General features: G+C 48.0%; 1 protein-coding gene across 1 annotated transcript in view; it reads left to right on the top strand.

The window, feature by feature from the left end:
- Positions 1 to 20962, top strand: part of LOC110511200 (inaD-like protein) — a 297471-nt gene that overhangs the window by 42938 nt on the left and 233571 nt on the right. Inside the window, exon 16 of the mRNA XM_090184789.1 lies at positions 68 to 547. Coding sequence (XP_090040915.1) covers positions 68 to 547 — 480 coding nt within the window. The remainder of the gene's footprint in view (positions 1 to 67; positions 548 to 20962) is intronic.

Raw genomic sequence — 20962 nt, 5'->3', positions numbered from 1 at the left:
TATCTGGTAAAGATGTTCCGGAATCTAAAATATCCTGTCTTAACCGTGTTCCTTTTTCACCCAGCAGGACCGAGCCACCCTGAAGGAGATGTCAGAGGAGGACCGAGCCACCCTGAAGGAGATCTCAGAGGAGGACCGAGCCACCCTGAAGGAGATCTCAGAGGAGGACCAAGCCACCCTAAAGGAGGTCTCAGAGGAGGACCAAGCCACCCTGAAGGAGATCTCAGAGGAGGACCAAGCCACCCTGAAGGAGATCTCAGAGGAGGACCTAGCCACCCTAAAGGAGATCTCAGAGGAGGACCGAGCCACCCTAAAGGAGATCTCAGAGGAGGGCCAAGCCACCCTGAAGGAGATCTCAGAGGAGGACCGAGCCACCCTAAAGGAGATCTCAGAGGAGGACCAAGCCACCCTGAAGGAGATCTCAGAGGAGGAGCAAGTGCCCACATGGAATGAAGAGGGAGAGCTGGCTCTGTGGTCCCCAGACATCCAGTTGTTGGAGCTGGAGAAGAGAGAGAGAGGCCTGGGCTTCAGCATACAAGACTACCAGGTAGGGAGAGAGAGGCCTGGGCTTCAGCATCCTAGACTACCAGGTAGGGAGAGAGAGGCCTGGGCTTCAGCATCCTAGACTACCAGGTAGGGAGAGAGAGGCCTGGGCTTCAGCATCCTAGACTACCAGGTAGGGAGAGAGAGAGAGGCCTGGGCTTCAGCATCCTAGACTACCAGGTAGGGAGAGAGAGAGAGGACTGGGCTTCAGCATCCTAGACTACCAGGTTGGGAGAGAGAAAGGGAGGCCTGGGCTTCAGCATCCTAGACTACCAGGTAGGGAGAGAGAGAGGGAGGCCTGGGCTTCAGCATCCTAGACTTCCAGGTAGGGAGAGAGAGAGAGGCCTGGGCTTCAGCATCCTAGACTACCAGGTAGGGAGAGAGAGAGGCCTGGGCTTCAGCATCCTAGACTACCAGGTAGGGAGAGAGAGAGGCCTGGGCTTCAGCATCCTAGACTACCAGGTAGGAAGAGAGAGAGGGAGGCCTGGGCTTCAGCATCCTAGACTACCAGGTAGGGAGAGAGAGGCCTGGGCTTCAGCATCCTAGACTACCAGGTAGGGAGAGAGAGGCCTGGGCTTCAGCATCCTAGACTACCAGGTAGGGAGAGAGAGGCATGGGCTTCAGCATCCTAGACTACCAGGTAGGGAGAGAGAGAGGCCTGGGCTTTAGCATCCTAGACTACCAGGTAGGGAGAGAGAGGCCTGGGCTTCAGCATCCTAGACTACCAGGTAGGGAGAGAGAGAGGCCTGGGCTTTAGCATCCTAGACTACCAGGTAGGGAGAGAGAAGCCTGGGCTTCAGCATCCTAGACTACCAGGTAGGGAGAGAGAGAGGCCTGGGCTTCAGCATCCTAGACTACCAGGTAGGGAGAGAGAGAGGCCTGGGCTTCAGCATCCTAGACTACCAGGTAGGGAGAGAGAGAGGACTGGGCTTCAGCATCCTAGACTACCAGGTAGGGAGAGAGAGAGGACTGGGCTTCAGCATCCTAGACTACCAGGTAGGGAGAGAGAGGACTGGGCTTCAGCATCCTAGACTACCAGGTAGGGAGAGAGAGAGGACCGGGCTTCAGCATCCTAGACTACCAGGTAGGGAGAGAGAGGACTGGGCTTCAGCATCCTAGACTACCAGGTAGGGAGAGAGAGAGGACTGGGCTTCAGCATCCTAGACTACCAGGTAGGGAGAGAGAGGACTGGGCTTCAGCATCCTAGACTACCAGGTAGGGAGAGAGTGAGAGGACTGGGCTTCAGCATCCTAGACTACCAGGTAGGGAGAGAGAGGACTGGGCTTCAGCATCCTAGACTACCAGGTAGGGAGAGAGAGAGGACTGGGCTTCAGCATCCTAGACTACCAGGTAGGGTGAGAGAGAGGACTGGGCTTCAGCATCCTAGACTACCAGGTGGGGAGAGAGAGAGGACTGGGCTTCAGCATCCTAGACTACCAGGTAGGGAGAGAGAGGACTGGGCTTCAGCATCCTAGACTACCAGGTAGGGAGAGAGAGGCCTGGGCTTCAGCATCCTAGACTACCAGGTGGAGAGAGAGAGGCCTGGGCTTCAGCATCCTAGACTACCAGGTAGCGAGCGAGAGAGGACTGGGCTTCAGCATCCTAGACTACCAGGTAGCGAGAGAGAGAGGACTGGGCTTCAGCATCCTAGACTACCAGGTAGGGAGAGAGAGGACTGGGCTTCAGCATCCTAGACTACCAGGTAGGGAGAGAGAGGCCTGGGCTTCAGCATCCTAGACTACCAGGTAGGGAGAGAGAGAGGCCTGGGCTTCAGCATCCTAGACTACCAGGTAGCGAGAGAGAGAGGACTGGGCTTCAGCATCCTAGACTACCAGGTAGGGAGAGAGAGGACTGGGCTTCAGCATCCTAGACTACCAGGTAGGGAGAGAGAGAGGACTGGGCTTCAGCATCCTAGACTACCAAGTGGGGAGAGAGAGAGGACTGGGCTTCAGCATCCTAGACTACCAGGTAGGGAGAGAGAGGACTGGGCTTCAGCATCCTAGACTAACAGGTAGGGAGAGAGAGAGGCCTGGGCTTCAGCATCCTAGACTACCAGGTAGCGAGAGAGAGAGGACTGGGCTTCAGCATCCTAGACTACCAGGTAGCGAGAGAGAGAGGACTGGGCTTCAGCATCCTAGACTACCAGGTAGCGAGAGAGGGAGGACTGGGCTTCAGCATCCTAGACTACCAGGTAGGGAGAGAGAGAGGACTGGGCTTCAGCATCCTAGACTACCAGGTAGGGAGAGAGAGAGGCCTGGGCTTCAGCATCCTAGACTACCAGGTAGGGAGAGAGAGGCCTGGGCTTCAGCATCCTAGACTACCAGGTAGGGAGAGAGAGAGGACTGGGCTTCAGCATCCTAGACTACCAGGTAGGGAGAGAGAGAGGACTGAGCTTCAGCATCCTAGACTACCAGGTAGGGAGAGAGAGTACTGGGCTTCAGCATCCTAGACTACCAGGTAGGGAGAGAGAGAGAGGACTGGGCTTCAGCATCCTAGACTACCAGGTAGGGAGAAAGAGAGGACTGGGCTTCAGCATCCTAGACTACCAGGTAGGGAGAGAGAGAGGACCGGGCTTCAGCATCCTAGACTACCAGGTAGGGAGAGAGAGGACTGGGCTTCAGCATCCTAGACTACCAGGTAGGGAGAGAGAGGACTGGGCTTCAGCATCCTAGACTACCAGGTAGGGAGAGAGAGAGGACTGGGCTTCAGCATCCTAGACTACCAGGTAGGGAGAGAGAGAGGACTGGGCTTCAGCATCCTAGACTACCAGGTAGGGAGAGAGAGAGGACTGGGCTTCAGCATCCTAGACTACCAGGTAGGGAGAGAGAGAGGACTGGGCTTCAGCATCCTAGACTACCAGGTGGGGAGAGAGAGAGGACTGGGCTTCAGCATCCTAGACCACCAGGTAGGGAGAGAGAGGACTGGGCTTCAGCATCCTAGACTACCAGGTAGGGAGAGAGAGAGGACTGGGCTTCAGCATCCTAGACTACCAGGTAGGGAGAGAGAGAGGCCTGGGCTTCAGCATCCTAGACTACCAGGTAGGGAGAGAGAGGCCTGGGCTTCAGCATCCTAGACTACCAGGTAGGGAGAGAGAGGACTGGGCTTCAGCATCCTAGACTACCAGGTAGCGAGAGAGAGAGGACTGGGCTTCAGCATCCTAGACTACCAGGTAGCGAGAGAGAGAGGACTGGGCTTCAGCATCCTAGTCTACCAGGTAGCGAGAGAGAGAGGACTGGGCTTCAGCATCCTAGACTACCAGGTAGGGAGAGAGAGAGGCCTGGGCTTCAGCATCCTAGACTACCAGGTAGGGAGAGAGAGGCCTGGGCTTCAGCATCCTAGACTACCAGGTAGGGAGAGAGAGGACTGGGCTTCAGCATCCTAGACTACCAGGTAGGGAGAGAGAGAGGCCTGGGCTTCAGCATCCTAGACTACCAGGTAGGGAGAGAGAGGCCTGGGCTTCAGCATCCTAGACTACCAGGTAGGGAGAGAGAAGCCTGGGCTTAAGCATCCTAGACTACCAGGTAGGGAGAGAGAGAGAGGCCTGGGCTTCAGCATCCTAGACTACCAGGTAGGGAGAGAGAGGACTGGGCTTCAGCATCCTAGACTACCAGGTAGGGAGAGAGAGAGGACTGGGCTTCAGCATCCTAGACTACCAGGTAGGGAGAGAGAGAGAGGCCTGGGCTTCAGCATCCTAGACTACCAGGTAGGGAGAGAGAGAGGACCGGGCTTCAGCATCCTAGACTACCAGGTAGGGAGAGAGAGAGAGGCCTGGGCTTCAGCATCCTAGACTACCAGGTAGGGAGAGAGAGAGAGTCCTGGGCTTGAAAAGTTGAAACAGAAGAGGAAAACAAGCACGTTTTATTGTCGTCCCTCCCTATTTTAGTCTACTTTTCATTTTGGTGCCTAATTAACACGACCCGACCAAAGCCTTCCACCTCGGAAGGTTCTCTTCAGGGATTGGGGGATGCAACAGGAGGAGGGAAAATAAGCTAATGAAATTTCCGCTTGTCTTTTCTCCTATAGTCCGATCGGAAAAGGAAATGTGCACGACCTTGTCACATATCATCGAGTAAGGGACAACAAAAGGAAACAGTCTGTAGTTGGGCTTGGCAAGGGGCCGCGGTGTTGCCTGGAGCTGGGCCAACCGCCCAACATCACACACGTCAGACACAGGCACCCAGCTCCATATCAGTTCATTGTAACTGGAAACTTTTTGCCCCCTTTCTGATTTTCTCTATTTTTGCATATTTTTGATTCTGAATGTTATCAGATCTTCAATCAAAACCTATTAGATAAAGGGAACCTGAGTTTACAAAAAAAGATATGTATACTTAAAATGTTTTTTAAATTTCTTAATAAATTAAATAAGTATTTCATTGTTGTGTTATTTGTTCACTCAGGTTCCTTTTTACCCCTTATTAGATTTAGGTTGAAGATCTGGCAAAACATTTGGTATAATTTAAAAAAATTAAAAGTAGAGAAAATTAGAAAGGGGGCAAGTACTTTTCACAGCACTGCATAATAAGGCCCTAATCACAGTCAGTATGACATCACTTTAAATTATCAATGGAGTAGACCTAGGGTACTGTTCAATCAAAATCTGATATCCAGGTATACCAGATAACTAAAAACATTTCAATATAACACTTTTTTTGTTCTTTAGAAAACTATGCTTCCAGTCAGAAGCAAACAGAACACTCACCTGCTAACAATACGAACAGAACACTCACCTGCTAACAATACAAACAGAACACTCACTTGCTAACAATACAAACAGAACACTCACCCGCTAACAATACAAACAGAACACTCACCCGCTAACAATACAATCAGAACACTCACCCGCTAACAATACAAACAGAACACTCACCTGCTAACAATACAAACAGAACACTCACCTGCTAACAATACAAACAGAACACTCACCCGCTAACAATACAAACAGAACACTCACCCGCTAACAATACAAACAGAACACTCACCCGCTAACAATACAAACAGAACACTCACCCGCTAACAATACAAACAGAACACTCACCCGCTAACAATACAAACAGAACACTCACCTGCTAACAATACAAACAGAACACTCACCTGCTAACAATACAAACAGAACACTCACCTGCTAACAATACAAACAGAACACTCACCTGCTAACAATACAAACAGGACACTCACCTGCTAACAATACAAACAGAACACTCACCCGCTAACAATACAAACAGAACACTCACCCGCTAACAATACAAACAGAACACTCACCCGCTAACAATACAAACAGAACACTCACCCGCTAACAATACAAACAGAATACTCACCCGCTAACAATACAAACAGAACACTCACCTGCTAACAGGACACTCACCTGCTAACAATACAAACAGAACACTCACCTGCTAACAATACAAACAGAACACTCACCCGCTAACAATAGAAACAGAACACTCACCTGCTAACAGGACACTCACCTGCTAACAATACAAACAGAACACTCACCTGCTAACAATACAAACAGAACACTCACCCGCTAACAATAGAAACAGAACACTCACCTGCTAACAGGACACTCACCTGCTAACAATACAAACAGAACACTCACCTGCTAACAATACAAACAGAACACTCACCTGCTAACAATACAAACAGAACACTCACCTGCTAACAATACAAACAGAACACTCACCTGCTAACAATACAAACAGAACACTCACCCGCTAACAATACAAACAGAACACTCACCTGCTAACAATACAAACAGGACACTCACCTGCTAGCAATACAAACAGAACACTCACCTGCTAACAATACAAACAGGACACTCACCTGCTAACAATACAAACAGGACACTCACCTGCTAACAATACAAACAGAGCACTCACCTGCTAACAATACAAACAGAACACTCACCTGCTAACAATACAAACAGGACACTCGCCCGCTAACAATACAAACAGAACACTCACCCGCTAACAATACAAACAGAACACTCACCCGCTAACAATACAAACAGTGTCTTCATGTGGCCACCATTGGCAGCAGAAAGGATGCATCTGTAACCTTTATTTCTTAGTGTTAAAATAAAAGTCACAACAAAAGTTAAGGCTACACATCACCACCTCATAACTTTTACCAAGAGTCGTTCAGGAATGAGTGAAGTCAGAAAGAACGAAGTCGCTCACAGATGAACTAAAGGAAGAATCCATTGGACTACAGTGCCTTCAGAAAGTAGTCATACCTCTCAACTTATTTCACATTTTGTTGTTACTCCCTGAATTCAAAATGGATTCATATTTTTCTCATCCATCTACGGTACCCCATAATGACAGTGGAAACATGTTCTTATAAATATCTAATTTGCATAAGCATTCACACCCCTTAGTCAATACATGTTAGAATCACCTTCGGCAGTGATTACAGCTGTTCCTTTTTCTTGGTAAGTCTCTAAGAGCTTTACACACCTGGATTGTATAATATTTGCACATTTATTCATTTATTAATTCTTCAAGCTCTGTCAAGTTGGTTGTTGGTCATTCCTAGACAGCCGTTTTCAAGTCTAGCCATAGATTTTCAAGCCGATATAAGTCTAAATTGTAACTAGGCCACTCGGGAACAATCAATGTCATCTTGGTAAGCAACTCCAGTGTATATTTGGCCTTGTGTTTTAGGTTATTGTCCTGCTGAAAGGTGAATTTGTCTCCCAGTGTCTGTTGGAAAACAGACTGAACCAGGTTTTCCTCTAGGATTTTGCCTGTGCTTAGCTCTATTCTGTTTATTTTTATCCTTAAAAACGACCTAGTCCTTGCCAATGACAAGCATACCCATAACATGATGCATCCACTACCATGTTTGAAAATATGAAGAGTGGTACTCAGTGACGTTTGTCCCAAACATAATGCTTTGTATTCAGGACATAAAGTTATTCTGTACAGTGTAATTAATAAATTCAGCATGCTCAAAGGGATATTACATTTATTTTTACCCATCTAACAATAGGTGCTCTTCTTTGCAAGGCACTGGAAAACCTCCCTGGTTTTTGTGGTTGAATCTGTGGTTGAAATGAACTGCTCGACTGAGGGACCTCACAGACTATTGTATGTGTGGCGTACGGAGATGAGGTAGTCATAAAATAATGTAAACACTATTACTCAAGAGTCCATGCCACTAATGTGACTTGTTAAGCACATTTTTACTCCTGAATTTATTGAGGCTTGCCATAACAAAGGGGTTGAATACTTATAGACTAAAGACGTTTCATTTCACATTTAGATTTTTTTATTTTAAATAAAAAATAAAAAAAATGTAAATGTACGTTATGGGGTATTGTGTGTAGGCCAGTGATGACAAAATCTAAATTGAATCCATTTTAAATTCAGGCTGTCCATCCATTTTAAATTCAGGCTGTCCATCCATTTTAAATTCAGGCTGTCCATCAATTTTACATTCAGGCTGTCCATCCATTTTAAATTCAGGCTGTCCATCCATTTTAAATCCAGGCTGTCCATCCATTTTAAATTCAGGCTGTCCATCCATTTTAAATTCAGGCTGTCCATCCATTTTAAATTCAGGCTGTCCATCCATTTTAAATTCAGGCTGTCCATCCATTTTAAATTCAGGCTGTCCATCCATTTTAAACTCAGGCTGTCCATCCATTTTTAAATTCAGGCTGTCCATCCATTTTAAACTCAGGCTGTCCATCCATTTTAAATGCAGGCTGTCCATCCATGTTAAATTCAGGCTGTCCATCCATTTTACATTCAGGCTGTCTATCCATTTTAAATTCAGGCTGTCTATCCATTTTAAATTCAGGCTGTCTATCCATTTTAAATTCAGGCTGTCCATCCATTTTAAATTCAGGCTGTCCATCCATTTTAAATTCAGGCTGTCCATCCATTTTAAACTCAGGCTGTCCATCCATTTTAAATTCAGGCTGTCCATCCATTTTAAATTCAGGCTGTCCATCCATTTTAAATTCAGGCTGTCCATCCATTTTAAATTCAGGCTGTCCATCCATTTTAAATTCAGGCTGTCCATCCATTTTAAATTCAGGCTGTCCATCCATTTTAAATTCAGGCTGTCCATCAATTTTAAACTCAGGCTGTCCATCCATTTTAAATTCAGGCTGTCCATCCATTTTAAATCCAGGCTGTCCATCCATTTTAAATTCAGGCTGTCCATCCATTTTAAATTCAGGCTGTCCATCCATTTTAAATTCAGGCTGTCCATCCATTTTAAATTCAGGCTGTCCATCCATTTTAAATTCAGGCTGTCCATCCATTTTAAACTCAGGCTGTCCATCCATGTTAAATTCAGGCTGTCCATCCATTTTAAATTCAGGCTGTCCATCCATTTTAAATGCAGGCTGTCCATCCATGTTAAATTCAGGCTGTCCATCCATTTTACATTCAGGCTGTCTATCCATTTTAAATTCAGGCTGTCTATCCATTTTAAATTCAGGCTGTCCATCCATTTTAAATTCAGGCTGTCTATCCATTTTAAATTCAGGCTGTCCATCCATTTTAAATTCAGGCTGTCTATCCATTTTAAATTCAGGCTGTCCATCCATTTTAAATTCAGGCTGTCCATCCATTTTAAATTCAGGCTGTCCATCCATTTTAAATTCAGGCTGTCCATCCATTTTAAACTCAGGCTGTCCATCCATTTTAAATTCAGGCTGTCCATCCATTTTAAATTCAGGCTGTCCATCCATTTTAAATTCAGGCTGTCCATCCATTTTAAATTCAGGCTGTCCATCCATTTTAAATTCAGGCTGTCCATCCATTTTAAACTCAGGCTGTCCATCCATTTTAAATTCAGGCTGTCCATCCATTTTAAACTCAGGCTGTCCATCCATTTTAAATGCAGGCTGTCCATCCATGTTAAATTCAGGCTGTCCATCCATTTTACATTCAGGCTGTCTATCCATTTTAAATTCAGGCTGTCTATCCATTTTAAATTCAGGCTGTCTATCCATTTTAAATTCAGGCTGTCCATCCATTTTAAATTCAGGCTGTCCATCCATTTTAAATTCAGGCTGTCCATCCATTTTAAACTCAGGCTGTCCATCCATTTTAAATTCAGGCTGTCCATCCATTTTAAATTCAGGCTGTCCATCCATTTTAAATTCAGGCTGTCCATCCATTTTAAATTCAGGCTGTCCATCCATTTTAAATTCAGGCTGTCCATCCATTTTAAATTCAGGCTGTCTATCCATTTTAAATTCAGGCTGTCCATCCATTTTAAATTCAGGCTGTCCATCCATTTTAAATTCAGGCTGTCCATCCATTTTAAATTCAGGCTGTCCATCCATTTTAAATTCAGGCTGTCCATCCATTTTAAATTCAGGCTGTCCATCCATGTTAAATTCAGGCTGTCCATCCATTTTAAATTCAGGCTGTCCATCCATTTTAAATTCAGGCTGTCTATCCATTTTAAATTCAGGCTGTCCATCCATTTTAAATTCAGGCTTTCCATCCATTTTAAATTCAGGCTGTCCATCCATTTTAAATTCAGGCTGTCTATCCATTTTAAATTCAGGCTGTCCATCCATTTTAAATTCAGGCTGTCCATCCATGTTAAATTCAGGCTGTCCATCCATTTTAAATTCAGGCTGTCCATCCATTTTAAATTCAGGCTGTCTATCCATTTTAAATTCAGGCTGTCCATCCATTTTAAATTCAGGCTGTCCATCCATTTTAAATTCAGGCTGTCTATCCATTTAAAATTCAGGCTGTCTATCCATTTTAAATTCAGGCTGTCCATCCATTTTAAATGCAGGCTGTCCATCCATTTTAAATCCAGGCTGTCCATCCATTTTAAATTCAGGCTGTCCATCCATTTTAAATTCAGGCTGTCCATCCATTTTAAATTCAGGCTGTCCATCCATTTTAAATTCAGGCTGTCCATCCATTTTAAATTCAGGCTGTCCATCCATTTTAAACTCAGGCTGTCCATCCATTTTAAATTCAGGCTGTCCATCCATTTTAAACTCAGGCTGTCCATCCATTTTAAATGCAGGCTGTCCATCCATGTTAAATTCAGGCTGTCCATCCATTTTACATTCAGGCTGTCTATCCATTTTAAATTCAGGCTGTCTATCCATTTTAAATTCAGGCTGTCTATCCATTTTAAATTCAGGCTGTCCATCCATTTTAAATTCAGGCTGTCCATCCATTTTAAATTCAGGCTGTCCATCCATTTTAAACTCAGGCTGTCCATCCATTTTAAATTCAGGCTGTCCATCCATTTTAAATTCAGGCTGTCCATCCATTTTAAATTCAGGCTGTCCATCCATTTTAAATTCAGGCTGTCCATCCATTTTAAATTCAGGCTGTCCATCCATTTTAAACTCAGGCTGTCCATCCATTTTAAATTCAGGCTGTCCATCCATTTTAAACTCAGGCTGTCCATCCATTTTAAATGCAGGCTGTCCATCCATTTTAAATTCAGGCTGTCCATCCATGTTAAATTCAGGCTGTCCATCCATTTTAAATTCAGGCTGTCCATCCATTTTAAATTCAGGCTGTCTATCCATTTTAAATTCAGGCTGTCCATCCATTTTAAATTCAGGCTTTCCATCCATTTTAAATTCAGGCTGTCCATCCATTTTAAATTCAGGCTGTCTATCCATTTTAAATTCAGGCTGTCCATCCATTTTAAATTCAGGCTGTCCATCCATGTTAAATTCAGGCTGTCCATCCATTTTAAATTCAGGCTGTCTATCCATTTTAAATTCAGGCTGTCCATCCATTTTAAATTCAGGCTGTCCATCCATTTTAAATTCAGGCTGTCTATCCATTTTAAATTCAGGCTGTCCATCCATTTTAAATTCAGGCTGTCCATCCATTTTAAATTCAGGCTGTCTATCCATTTAAAATTCAGGCTTTCTATCCATTTTAAATTCAGGCTGTCCATCCATTTTAAATGCAGGCTGTCCATCCATTTTAAATGCAGGCTGTCCATCCATTTTAAATTCAGGCTGTCCATTTTAAACACAATGTGGAAAAAGTCTCGGGGTGTGAATCCCTTTCTGAAGGCACTGTACATAGCACATGACCTGAGTACATGACCCCGTCTCGTAGTGCGGGTGAAGTCATAACGAACGGAGTCGCAGCTCAGAAATGAACAGGAGGAAGAATCTATAGGACTATTTAGGAATATACAGCGTGGCCTAGTATTTAGGAGTATACAGTGTGGCCTAGTATTTAGGAGTATACAGTGTGGCCTAGTATTTAGGAGTATACAGTGTGGCCTAGTATTTAGGAGTATACAGTGTGGCCTAGTATTTAGGAGTATACAGTGTGGCCTAGTATTTAGGAGTATATAGTGTGACCTAGTATTTAGGAGTATACAGTGCGACCTAGTATTTAGGAGTAGATAAGTATATAACATGTGAGCATATGGCCTAGTATTTGGTGTCACTATGTACTTCTTCGTTGTGATTGTCTAGCTCTTTTTCTCATTGCTTTAGTTTGCAACAAGCTTGAAAACACAAAGACAACTGAAACACGCAGCATTGGAGAAATAGGACATTTAAAAAGTATTTTCATATTGTCCCAATTTCTATCATTTGTAGATAGCATTGAACAGATAAGACAAGATTAGAGGAGAGAAATTCAAGGAAGATGGGAAAGACTGTTGTGAACAAGTCAGAATTGCAGAGGCTTTATATGAAGGGTTTAATGGATTGTTTGTGAATGTGTTATGGGGCCCCTTGTGTTTCAGAATAACTGTATCCTGGGGCCTTGAATCCTTAAATATAGAGCTTCACCTCGAACACCTCTATTTCTACTCTCTCTCTCTCCCTCCTTTCCTACTCCACTCCTCTTCTCCTCCTTCCCTCCTCTCCTCCTCCAGCCCTCTCTCCCTCCTCTCCTCCTCCTCTGTCTATCGCTCCCTCTCCTCCTCCAGCCCTGTCTCCCTCCTCTCCACCGATCTCTCTCTCTCTTCCGTCCCTCTTGCCCTCCCCTCCTCCATTCCTCTCTCCCTCCTAATGGGAGTTACGCATCACTGCATATTAATGTAAAGAATGAGGTGTTCACACACTAATTAATATGAATGAGATGGAGCTTTGTACATTGACAACAATAACACAAGTTATATCATAGCAGCACTACATAGTTAAAGTGTCGGTCTTGCCTTATCACTCCCTCTTTCTCTTTTGCAGTCTCTCTCCTTCCCTGTTCTCTCTCCCCCTCCTTTCCTGTTTTTTTCTCTCTCTCTCTCCTTGCCTGTTATTTCTCTCCCACTCCTTTCCTGTTCTTTTTCTCTCTCTCTATCCTTCCCTGTTCTTTTTCTCTCTCTCTATCCTTCCCTGTTCTTTCTCTCTCTCTCCGTCCCTGTTCTTTTTCTCTCTCTCTCTATCCTTCCCTGTTCTTTCTTTCTCTCTCTCTCCTTCCCTGTTCTTTCTCTCTCTCTCTCTCTCTCTCTCTCTCCTTCCCTGTTCTTTCTCTCTCTCTCTCTCTCCTTCCCTGTTCTTTCTCTCTCCTTCCCTGTTCTTTCTCTCTCCTTCCCTGTTCTTTCTCTCTCTCTCTCTCTCTGTCCTTCCCTGTTCTTTCTCGCTCTCTCTCCTCCCCTGTTCTCTCTCTCCTTCCTTGTTCTTTCTCTCTCTCCTTCCCTGTTCTTTCCCTCTCTCTCTTTCTCTCTCCCCCTCTCTCCTTCCCTGTTCTTTCTCTCTCTCTCTTTCTCTCTCTCTCGCTCCTTCCCTGTTCTTTCTCTCTCTCTCTTTCTCTCTCTCTCCTTCCCTGTTCTTTCTCTCTCTCTCTCTCTCCTTCCCTGTTCTTTTTCTCTCTCTCTCTCTCCTTCCCTGTTCTTTTTCGCTCTCTCTCCTTCCCTGTTCTTTTTCTCTCTCTCTCTCCTTCCCTGTTCTTTCTCTCTCTCTCTGTCCTTCCCTGTTCTTTCTCTCTCTCTCTCTCTCTCTCTCTCTCTCTCCTTCCCTGTTCTTTCTCTCTCTCTTTCTCCTTCCCTGTTCTTTTTCTCTCTCTCTCTCTCCTTCCCTGTTCTTTCGCTCTCTCTCCTTCCCTGTTCTCGGTCTCTCGCTCTCTCCTTCCCTGTTCTCGCTCTCTCTCCTTCCCTGTTCTCACTCTCTCTCCTTCCCTGTTCTCTCTCTCTCTCCTTCCCTGTTCTCTCTCTCTCTCCTTCTCTGTCTCTCGCTCTCCCTCCTTCCCTGTTCTCGCTCTCTCTCCTTACCTGTTCTCTGTCTCTCGCTCTCTCTCCTTCCATGTTCTTTTTGTCTCTCTCTCTCTCCTTCCCTGTTCTTTTTCTCTCGCTCTCTCTCCTTCCCCGTTCTCGCTTTCTCTCGCTCTCTCTCCTTCCCCGTTCTCGCTTTCTCTCGCTCTCTCTCCTTCCCTGTTCTCGCTTTCTCTCGCTCTCTCTCCTTCCCCGTTCTCGCTTTCTCTCGCTCTCTCTCCTTCCCCGTTCTCGCTTTCTCTCGCTCTCTCTCATTCCCTGTTCTCGCTCTCTCTCCTTCCCCGTTCTCGCTCTCTCTCCTTCCCTGTTCTCTGTCTCTCACTCTCTCTCCTTCCCCGTTCTCGCTTTCTCTCCTTCCCTGTTCTCGCTCTCTCTCCTTCCCTGTTTTCGCTCTCTCTCCTTCTCTGTCTCTCGCTCTCTCTCTTTCCCTGTTCTCGCTCTCTCTCCTTACCTGTTCTCTGTCTCTCGCTCTTTCTCCTTCCCTGTTCTGTCTCTCCCTCTCTCTCCTTCCCTGTTCTCTCTCTCTCTCTCCTTCCCTGTTCTCTCTCTCGCTCTCTCTCCTTCCCCGTTCTCTCTTTCTCTCGCTCTCTCTCCTTCCCTGTTCTTTTTCTCTCTCTCTCTCCTTCCCTGTTCTTTTTCTCTCTCTCCTTCCCTGTTCTTTCTCTCGCTCTCTCCTTCCTTGTTCTCGCTCTCTCTCCTTCCCTGTTCTCGCTCTCTCTCCTTCCCTGTTCTCTCTCTCTCTCCTTCTCTGTCTCTCGCTCTCTCTCCTTCCCTGTTCTCGCTCTCTCTCCTTCCCTGTTCTCGCTCTCTCTCCTTACCTGTTCTCTGTCTCTCGCTCTCTCTCCTTCCCTGTTCTGTCTCTCGCTCTCTCTCCTTCCCTGTTCTCTGTCTCTCGCTCTCTCTCCTTCCCTGTTCTCGCTCTCTCTCTCGCTCCTTCCCTGTTCTCTCTCTCGCTCTCTCTCCTTCCCCATTCTCTCTTTCTCTCGCTCTCTCTCCTTCCCTGTTCTTTTTCTCTCTCTCTCCTTCCCTGTTCGTTTTCTCTCTCTCTCTCTCTCCTTCCCTGTTCTTTCTCTCTCGCTCTCTCTCCTTCCCTGTTCTCTGTCTCTGGCTCTCTCCTTCCCTGTTCTCGCTCTCTCTCCTTCCCTGTTCTCGCTCTCTCTCCTTCCCTGTTCTCTCTCTCTCCCCTTCTCTGTCTCTCGCTCTCTCTCCTTCCCTGTTCTCGCTCTCGCTCTCTCTCCTTCCCCGTTCTCTCTTTCTCTCGCTCTCTCTCCTTCCCCGTTCTCGCTTTCTCTCGCTCTCTCTCCTTCCCCGTTCTCGCTTTCTCTCGCTCTCACTCCTTACCCGTTCTCGCTTTCTCTCGCTCTCTCTCCTTCCCCGTTCTCGCTTTCTCTCGCTCTCTCTCCTTCCCCGTTCTCTCTCTTTCGCTCTCTCTCCTTCCCTGTTCTCTCTTTCTCTCGCTCTCTCTCCTTCCCCGTTCTCTCTTTCTCTCGCTCTCTCTCCTTCCCCGTTCTCGCTTTCTCTCGCTCTCTCTCCTTCCCCGTTCTCGTTTTCTTTTGCTATCTCTCCTTCCCGTTCTCGCTTTCTCTCGCTCTCTCTCCTTCCCCGTTCTCGCTTTCTCTCGCTCTCACTCCTTCCCCGTTCTCGCTTTCTCTCGCTCTCTCTCCTTCCCCGTTCTCGCTTTCTCTCGCTCTCTCTCCTTCCCCGTTCTCGCTTTCTCTCGCTCTCTCTCCTTCCCCGTTCTCGCTTTCTTTTGCTATCTCTCCTTCCCCGTTCTCGCTTTCTCTCGCTCTCTCTCCTTCCCCGTTCTCGCTTTCTCTCGCTCTCTCTCCTTCCCTGTTTTCGATCTCTCTCCTTCCCTGTTCTGTCTCTCGCTCTCTCTCCTTCCCTGTTCTCTGTCTCTCGCTCTCTCTCCTTCCTCGTTCTCGCTTTCTCTCAATCTCTCTCCTTCCCCGTTCTCGCTTTCTCTCGCTCTCTCTCCTTCCCCGTTCTCGCTTTCTCTCGCTCTCTCTCCTTCCCCGTTCTCGCTTTCTCTCGCTCTCTCTCCTTCCCCGTTCTCGCTTTCTCTCTCTCTCTCTCCTTCCCTGTTCTTTCTCTCTCTCTCTCTCTCCTTCCCTGTTCTCTCTCTCTCCTTCCCTGTTCTTTCTCTCTCTCTCTCTCTCTCTCTCCTTCCCTGTTCTTTCTCGCTCTCTCTCCTCCCCTGTTCTCTCTCTCCTTCCTTGTTCTTTCTCTCTCTCCTTCCCTGTTCTTTCTCTCTCTCTCTTTCTCTCTCTCTCGCTCCTTCCCTGTTCTTTCTCTCTCTCTCTTTCTCTCTCTCTCGCTCCTTCCCTGTTCTTTCTCTCTCTCTCTCTCTCCTTCCCTGTTCTTTTTCTCTCTCTCTCTCTCCTTCCCTGTTCTTTTTCGCTCTCTCTCCTTCCCTGTTCTTTTTCTCTCTCTCTCTCCTTCCCTGTTCTTTTTCTCTCTCTCTCTCCTTCCCTGTTCTTTCTCTCTCTCTCTCTGTCCTTCCCTGTTCTTTCTCTCTCTCTCTCTCTCTCTCCTTCCCTGTTCTTTCTCTCTCTCTTTCTCCTTCCCTGTTCTTTTTCTCTCTCTCTCTCTCCTTCCCTGTTCTTTCGCTCTCTCTCCTTCCCTGTTCTCTGTCTCTCGCTCTCTCTCCTTCCCTGTTCTCGCTCTCTCTCCTTCCCTGTTCTCACTCTCTCTCCTTCCCTGTTCTCTCTCTCTCTCCTTCCCTGTTCTCTCTCTCTCTCCTTCTCTGTCTCTCGCTCTCCCTCCTTCCCTGTTCTCGCTCTCTCTCCTTACCTGTTCTCTCTCTCTCGCTCTCTCTCCTTCCCCATTCTCTCTTTCTCTCGCTCTCTCTCCTTCCCTGTTCTTTTTCTCTCTCTCTCCTTCCCTGTTCGTTTTCTCTCTCTCTCTCTCTCCTTCCCTGTTCTTTCTCTCTCGCTCTCTCTCCTTCCCTGTTCTCTGTCTCTGGCTCTCTCCTTCCCTGTTCTCGCTCTCTCTCCTTCCCTGTTCTCGCTCTCTCTCCTTCCCTGTTCTCTCTCTCTCCCCTTCTCTGTCTCTCGCTCTCTCTCCTTCCCTGTTCTCGCTCTCGCTCTCTCTCCTTCCCCGTTCTCTCTTTCTCTCGCTCTCTCTCCTTCCCCGTTCTCGCTTTCTCTCGCTCTCTCTCCTTCCCCGTTCTCGCTTTCTCTCGCTCTCACTCCTTACCCGTTCTCGCTTTCTCTCGCTCTCTCTCCTTCCCCGTTCTCGCTTTCTCTCGCTCTCTCTCCTTCCCCGTTCTCTCTCTTTCGCTCTCTCTCCTTCCCTGTTCTCTCTTTCTCTCGCTCTCTCTCCTTCCCCGTTCTCTCTTTCTCTCGCTCTCTCTCCTTCCCCGTTCTCGCTTTCTCTCGCTCTCTCTCCTTCCCCGTTCTCGTTTTCTTTTGCTATCTCTCCTTCCCGTTCTCGCTTTCTCTCGCTCTCTCTCCTTCCCCGTTCTCGCTTTCTCTCGCTCTCACTCCTTCCCCGTTCTCGCTTTCTCTCGCTCTCTCTCCTTCCCCGTTCTCGCTTTCTCTCGCTCTCTCTCCTTCCCCGTTCTCGCTTTCTCTCGCTCTCTCTCCTTCCCCGTTCTCGCTTTCTTTTGCTATCTCTCCTTCCCCGTTCTCGCTTTCTCTCGCTCTCTCTCCTTCCCCGTTCTCGCTTTCTCTCGCTCTCTCTCCTTCCCTGTTTTCGATCTCTCTCCTTCCCTGTTCTGTCTCTCGCTCTCTCTCCTTCCCTGTTCTCTGTCTCTCGCTCTCTCTCCTTCCTCGTTCTCGCTTTCTCTCAATCTCTCTCCTTCCCCGTTCTCGCTTTCTCTCGCTCTCTCTCCTTCCCCGTTCTCGCTTTCTCTCGCTCTCTCTCCTTCCCCGTTCTCGCTTTCTCTCGCTCTCTCTCCTTCCCCGTTCTCGCTTTCTCTCTCTCTCTCTCCTTCCCTGTTCTTTCTCTCTCTCTCTCTCTCCTTCCCTGTTCTCTCTCTCTCCTTCCCTGTTCTTTCTCTCTCTCTCTCTCTCTCTCTCCTTCCCTGTTCTTTCTCGCTCTCTCTCCTCCCCTGTTCTCTCTCTCCTTCCTTGTTCTTTCTCTCTCTCCTTCCCTGTTCTTTCTCTCTCTCTCTTTCTCTCTCTCTCGCTCCTTCCCTGTTCTTTCTCTCTCTCTCTTTCTCTCTCTCTCGCTCCTTCCCTGTTCTTTCTCTCTCTCTCTCTCTCCTTCCCTGTTCTTTTTCTCTCTCTCTCTCTCCTTCCCTGTTCTTTTTCGCTCTCTCTCCTTCCCTGTTCTTTTTCTCTCTCTCTCTCCTTCCCTGTTCTTTTTCTCTCTCTCTCTCCTTCCCTGTTCTTTCTCTCTCTCTCTCTGTCCTTCCCTGTTCTTTCTCTCTCTCTCTCTCTCTCTCCTTCCCTGTTCTTTCTCTCTCTCTTTCTCCTTCCCTGTTCTTTTTCTCTCTCTCTCTCTCCTTCCCTGTTCTTTCGCTCTCTCTCCTTCCCTGTTCTCTGTCTCTCGCTCTCTCTCCTTCCCTGTTCTCGCTCTCTCTCCTTCCCTGTTCTCACTCTCTCTCCTTCCCTGTTCTCTCTCTCTCTCCTTCCCTGTTCTCTCTCTCTCTCCTTCTCTGTCTCTCGCTCTCCCTCCTTCCCTGTTCTCGCTCTCTCTCCTTACCTGTTCTCTGTCTCTCGCTCTCTCTCCTTACCTGTTCTCTGTCTCTCGCTCTCTCTCCTTCCATGTTCTTTTTGTCTCTCTCTCTCTCCTTCCCTGTTCTTTTTCTCTCGCTCTCTCTCCTTCCCCGTTCTCGCTTTCTCTCGCTCTCTCTCCTTCCCCGTTCTCGCTTTCTCTCGCTCTCTCTCCTTCCCTGTTCTCGCTTTCTCTCGCTCTCTCTCCTTCCCCGTTCTCGCTTTCTCTCGCTCTCTCTCCTTCCCCGTTCTCGCTTTCTCTCGCTCTCTCTCCTTCCCCGTTCTCGCTTTCTCTCGCTCTCTCTCATTCCCTGTTCTCGCTCTCTCTCCTTCCCCGTTCTCGCTCTCTCTCCTTCCCTGTTCTCTGTCTCTCACTCTCTCTCCTTCCCCGTTCTCGCTTTCTCTCCTTCCCTGTTCTCGCTCTCTCTCCTTCCCTGTTCTCTGTCTCTCACTCTCTCTCCTTCCCCGTTCTCGCTTTCTCTCCTTCCCTGTTCTCTCTCTCTCTCCTTCTCTGTCTCTCGCTCTCCCTCCTTCCCTGTTCTCGCTCTCTCTCCTTCCCTGTTCTCGCTCTCTCTCCTTCCCTGTTCTCGCTCTCTCTCCTTACCTGTTCTCTGTCTCTCGCTCTCTCTCCTTCCCTGTTCTCTGTCTCTCGCTCTCTCTCCTTCCCTGTTCTCGCTCTCTCTCTCTCTCCTTCCCTGTTCTCTGTCTCGCTCTCTCTCCTTCCCCGTTCTCTCTTTCTCTCGCTCTCTCTCCTTCCCTGTTCTTTTTCTCTCTCTCTCTCCTTCCCTGTTCGTTTTCTCTCTCTCTCTCTCTCCTTCCCTGTTCTTTCTCTCTCGCTCTCTCTCCTTCCCTGTTCTCTGTCTCTCGCTCTCTCCTTCCCTGTTCTCGCTCTCTCTCCTTCCCTGTTCTCGCTCTCTCTCCTTCCCTGTTCTCTCTCTCTCCCCTTCTCTGTCTCTCGCTCTCTCTCCTTCTCTGTTCTTTTTCTCTCTCTCCTTCCCTGTTCTTTCTCTCGCTCTCTCCTTCCCTGTTCTCGCTCTCTCTCCTTCCCTGTTCTCGCTCTCTCTCCTTCCCTGTTCTCTCTCTCTCTCCTTCTCTGTCTCTCGCTCTCTCTCCTTCCCTGTTCTCGCTCTCTCTCCTTCCCTGTTCTCGCTCTCTCTCCTTACCTGTTCTCTGTCTCTCGCTCTCTCTCCTTCCCTGTTCTGTCTCTCGCTCTCTCTCCTTCCCTGTTCTCTGTCTCTCGCTCTCTCTCCTTCCCTGTTCTCGCTCTCTCTCTCGCTCCTTCCCTGTTCTCTCTCTCGCTCTCTCTCCTTCCCCGTTCTCTCTTTCTCTCGCTCTCTCTCCTTCCCTGTTCTTTTTCTCTCTCTCTCTCCTTCCCTGTTCGTTTTCTCTGTCTCTCTCTCTCCTTCCCTGTTCTTTCTCTCTCGCTCTCTCTCCTTCCCTGTTCTCTGTCTCTCGCTCTCTCCTTCCCTGTTCTCGCTCTCTCTCCTTCCCTGTTCTCGCTCTCTCTCCTTCCCTGTTCTCTCTCTCTCCCCTTCTCTGTCTCTCGCTCTCTCTCCTTCCCTGTTCTCGCTCTCGCTCTCTCTCCTTCCCCGTTCTCTCTTTCTCTCGCTCTCTCTCCTTCCCCGTTCTCGCTTTCTCTCGCTCTCTCTCCTTCCCCGTTCTCGCTTTCTCTCGCTCTCACTCCTTACCCGTTCTCGCTTTCTCTCGCTCTCTCTCCTTCCCCGTTCTCGCTTTCTCTCACGCTCTCTCCTTCCCCGTTCTCTCTTTCTTTCGCTCTCTCTCCTTCCCTGTTCTCTCTTTCTCTCGCTCTCTCTCCTTCCCCGTTCTCTCTTTCTCTCGCTCTCTCTCCTTCCCCGTTCTCGCTTTCTCTCGCTCTCTCTCCTTCCCCGTTCTCGTTTTCTTTTGCTATCTCTCCTTCCCCGTTCTCGCTTTCTCTCGCTCTCTCTCCTTCCCCGTTCTCGCTTTCTCTCGCTCTCACTCCTTCCCCGTTCTCGCTTTCTCTCGCTCTCTCTCCTTCCCCGTTCTCGCTTTCTCTCGCTCTCTCTCCTTCCCCGTTCTCGCTTTCTCTCGCTCTCTCTCCTTCCCCGTTCTCGCTTTCTCTCGCTCTCTCTCCTTCCCTGTTCTCTCTTTCTTTCGCTCTCTCTCCTTCCCCGTTCTCTCTTTCTCTCGCTCTCTCTCCTTCCCCGTTCTCTCTTTCTCTCGCTCTCTCTCCTTCCCCGTTCTCGCTTTCTCTCGCTCTCTCTCCTTCCCCGTTCTCGTTTTCTTTTGCTATCTCTCCTTCCCCGTTCTCGCTTTCTCTCGCTCTCTCTCCTTCCCCGTTCTCGCTTTCTCTCGCTCTCTCTCCTTCCCTGTTTTCGATCTCTCTCCTTCCCTGTTCTGTCTCTCGCTCTCTCTCCTTCCCTGTTCTCTGTCTCTCGCTCTCTCTCCTTCCCTGTTCTCTCTCGCTCTCTCTCCTTCCCTGTTCTCTCTCTCTCTCGCTCTCTCTCCTTCCTCGTTCTCGCTTTCTCTCAATCTCTCTCCTTCCCCGTTCTCGCTTTCTCTCGCTCTCTCTCCTTCCCCGTTCTCGCTTTCTC

This window comes from Oncorhynchus mykiss, chromosome 1, assembly GCF_057628025.1.
Source record: "Oncorhynchus mykiss isolate SJ-2025 chromosome 1, ASM5762802v1, whole genome shotgun sequence".
Taxonomy (NCBI): domain Eukaryota; kingdom Metazoa; phylum Chordata; class Actinopteri; order Salmoniformes; family Salmonidae; genus Oncorhynchus; species Oncorhynchus mykiss.
The sequence above is the reverse complement of the archived record's forward strand: the minus strand, read 5'-3'. Positions and strand labels throughout refer to the sequence as shown.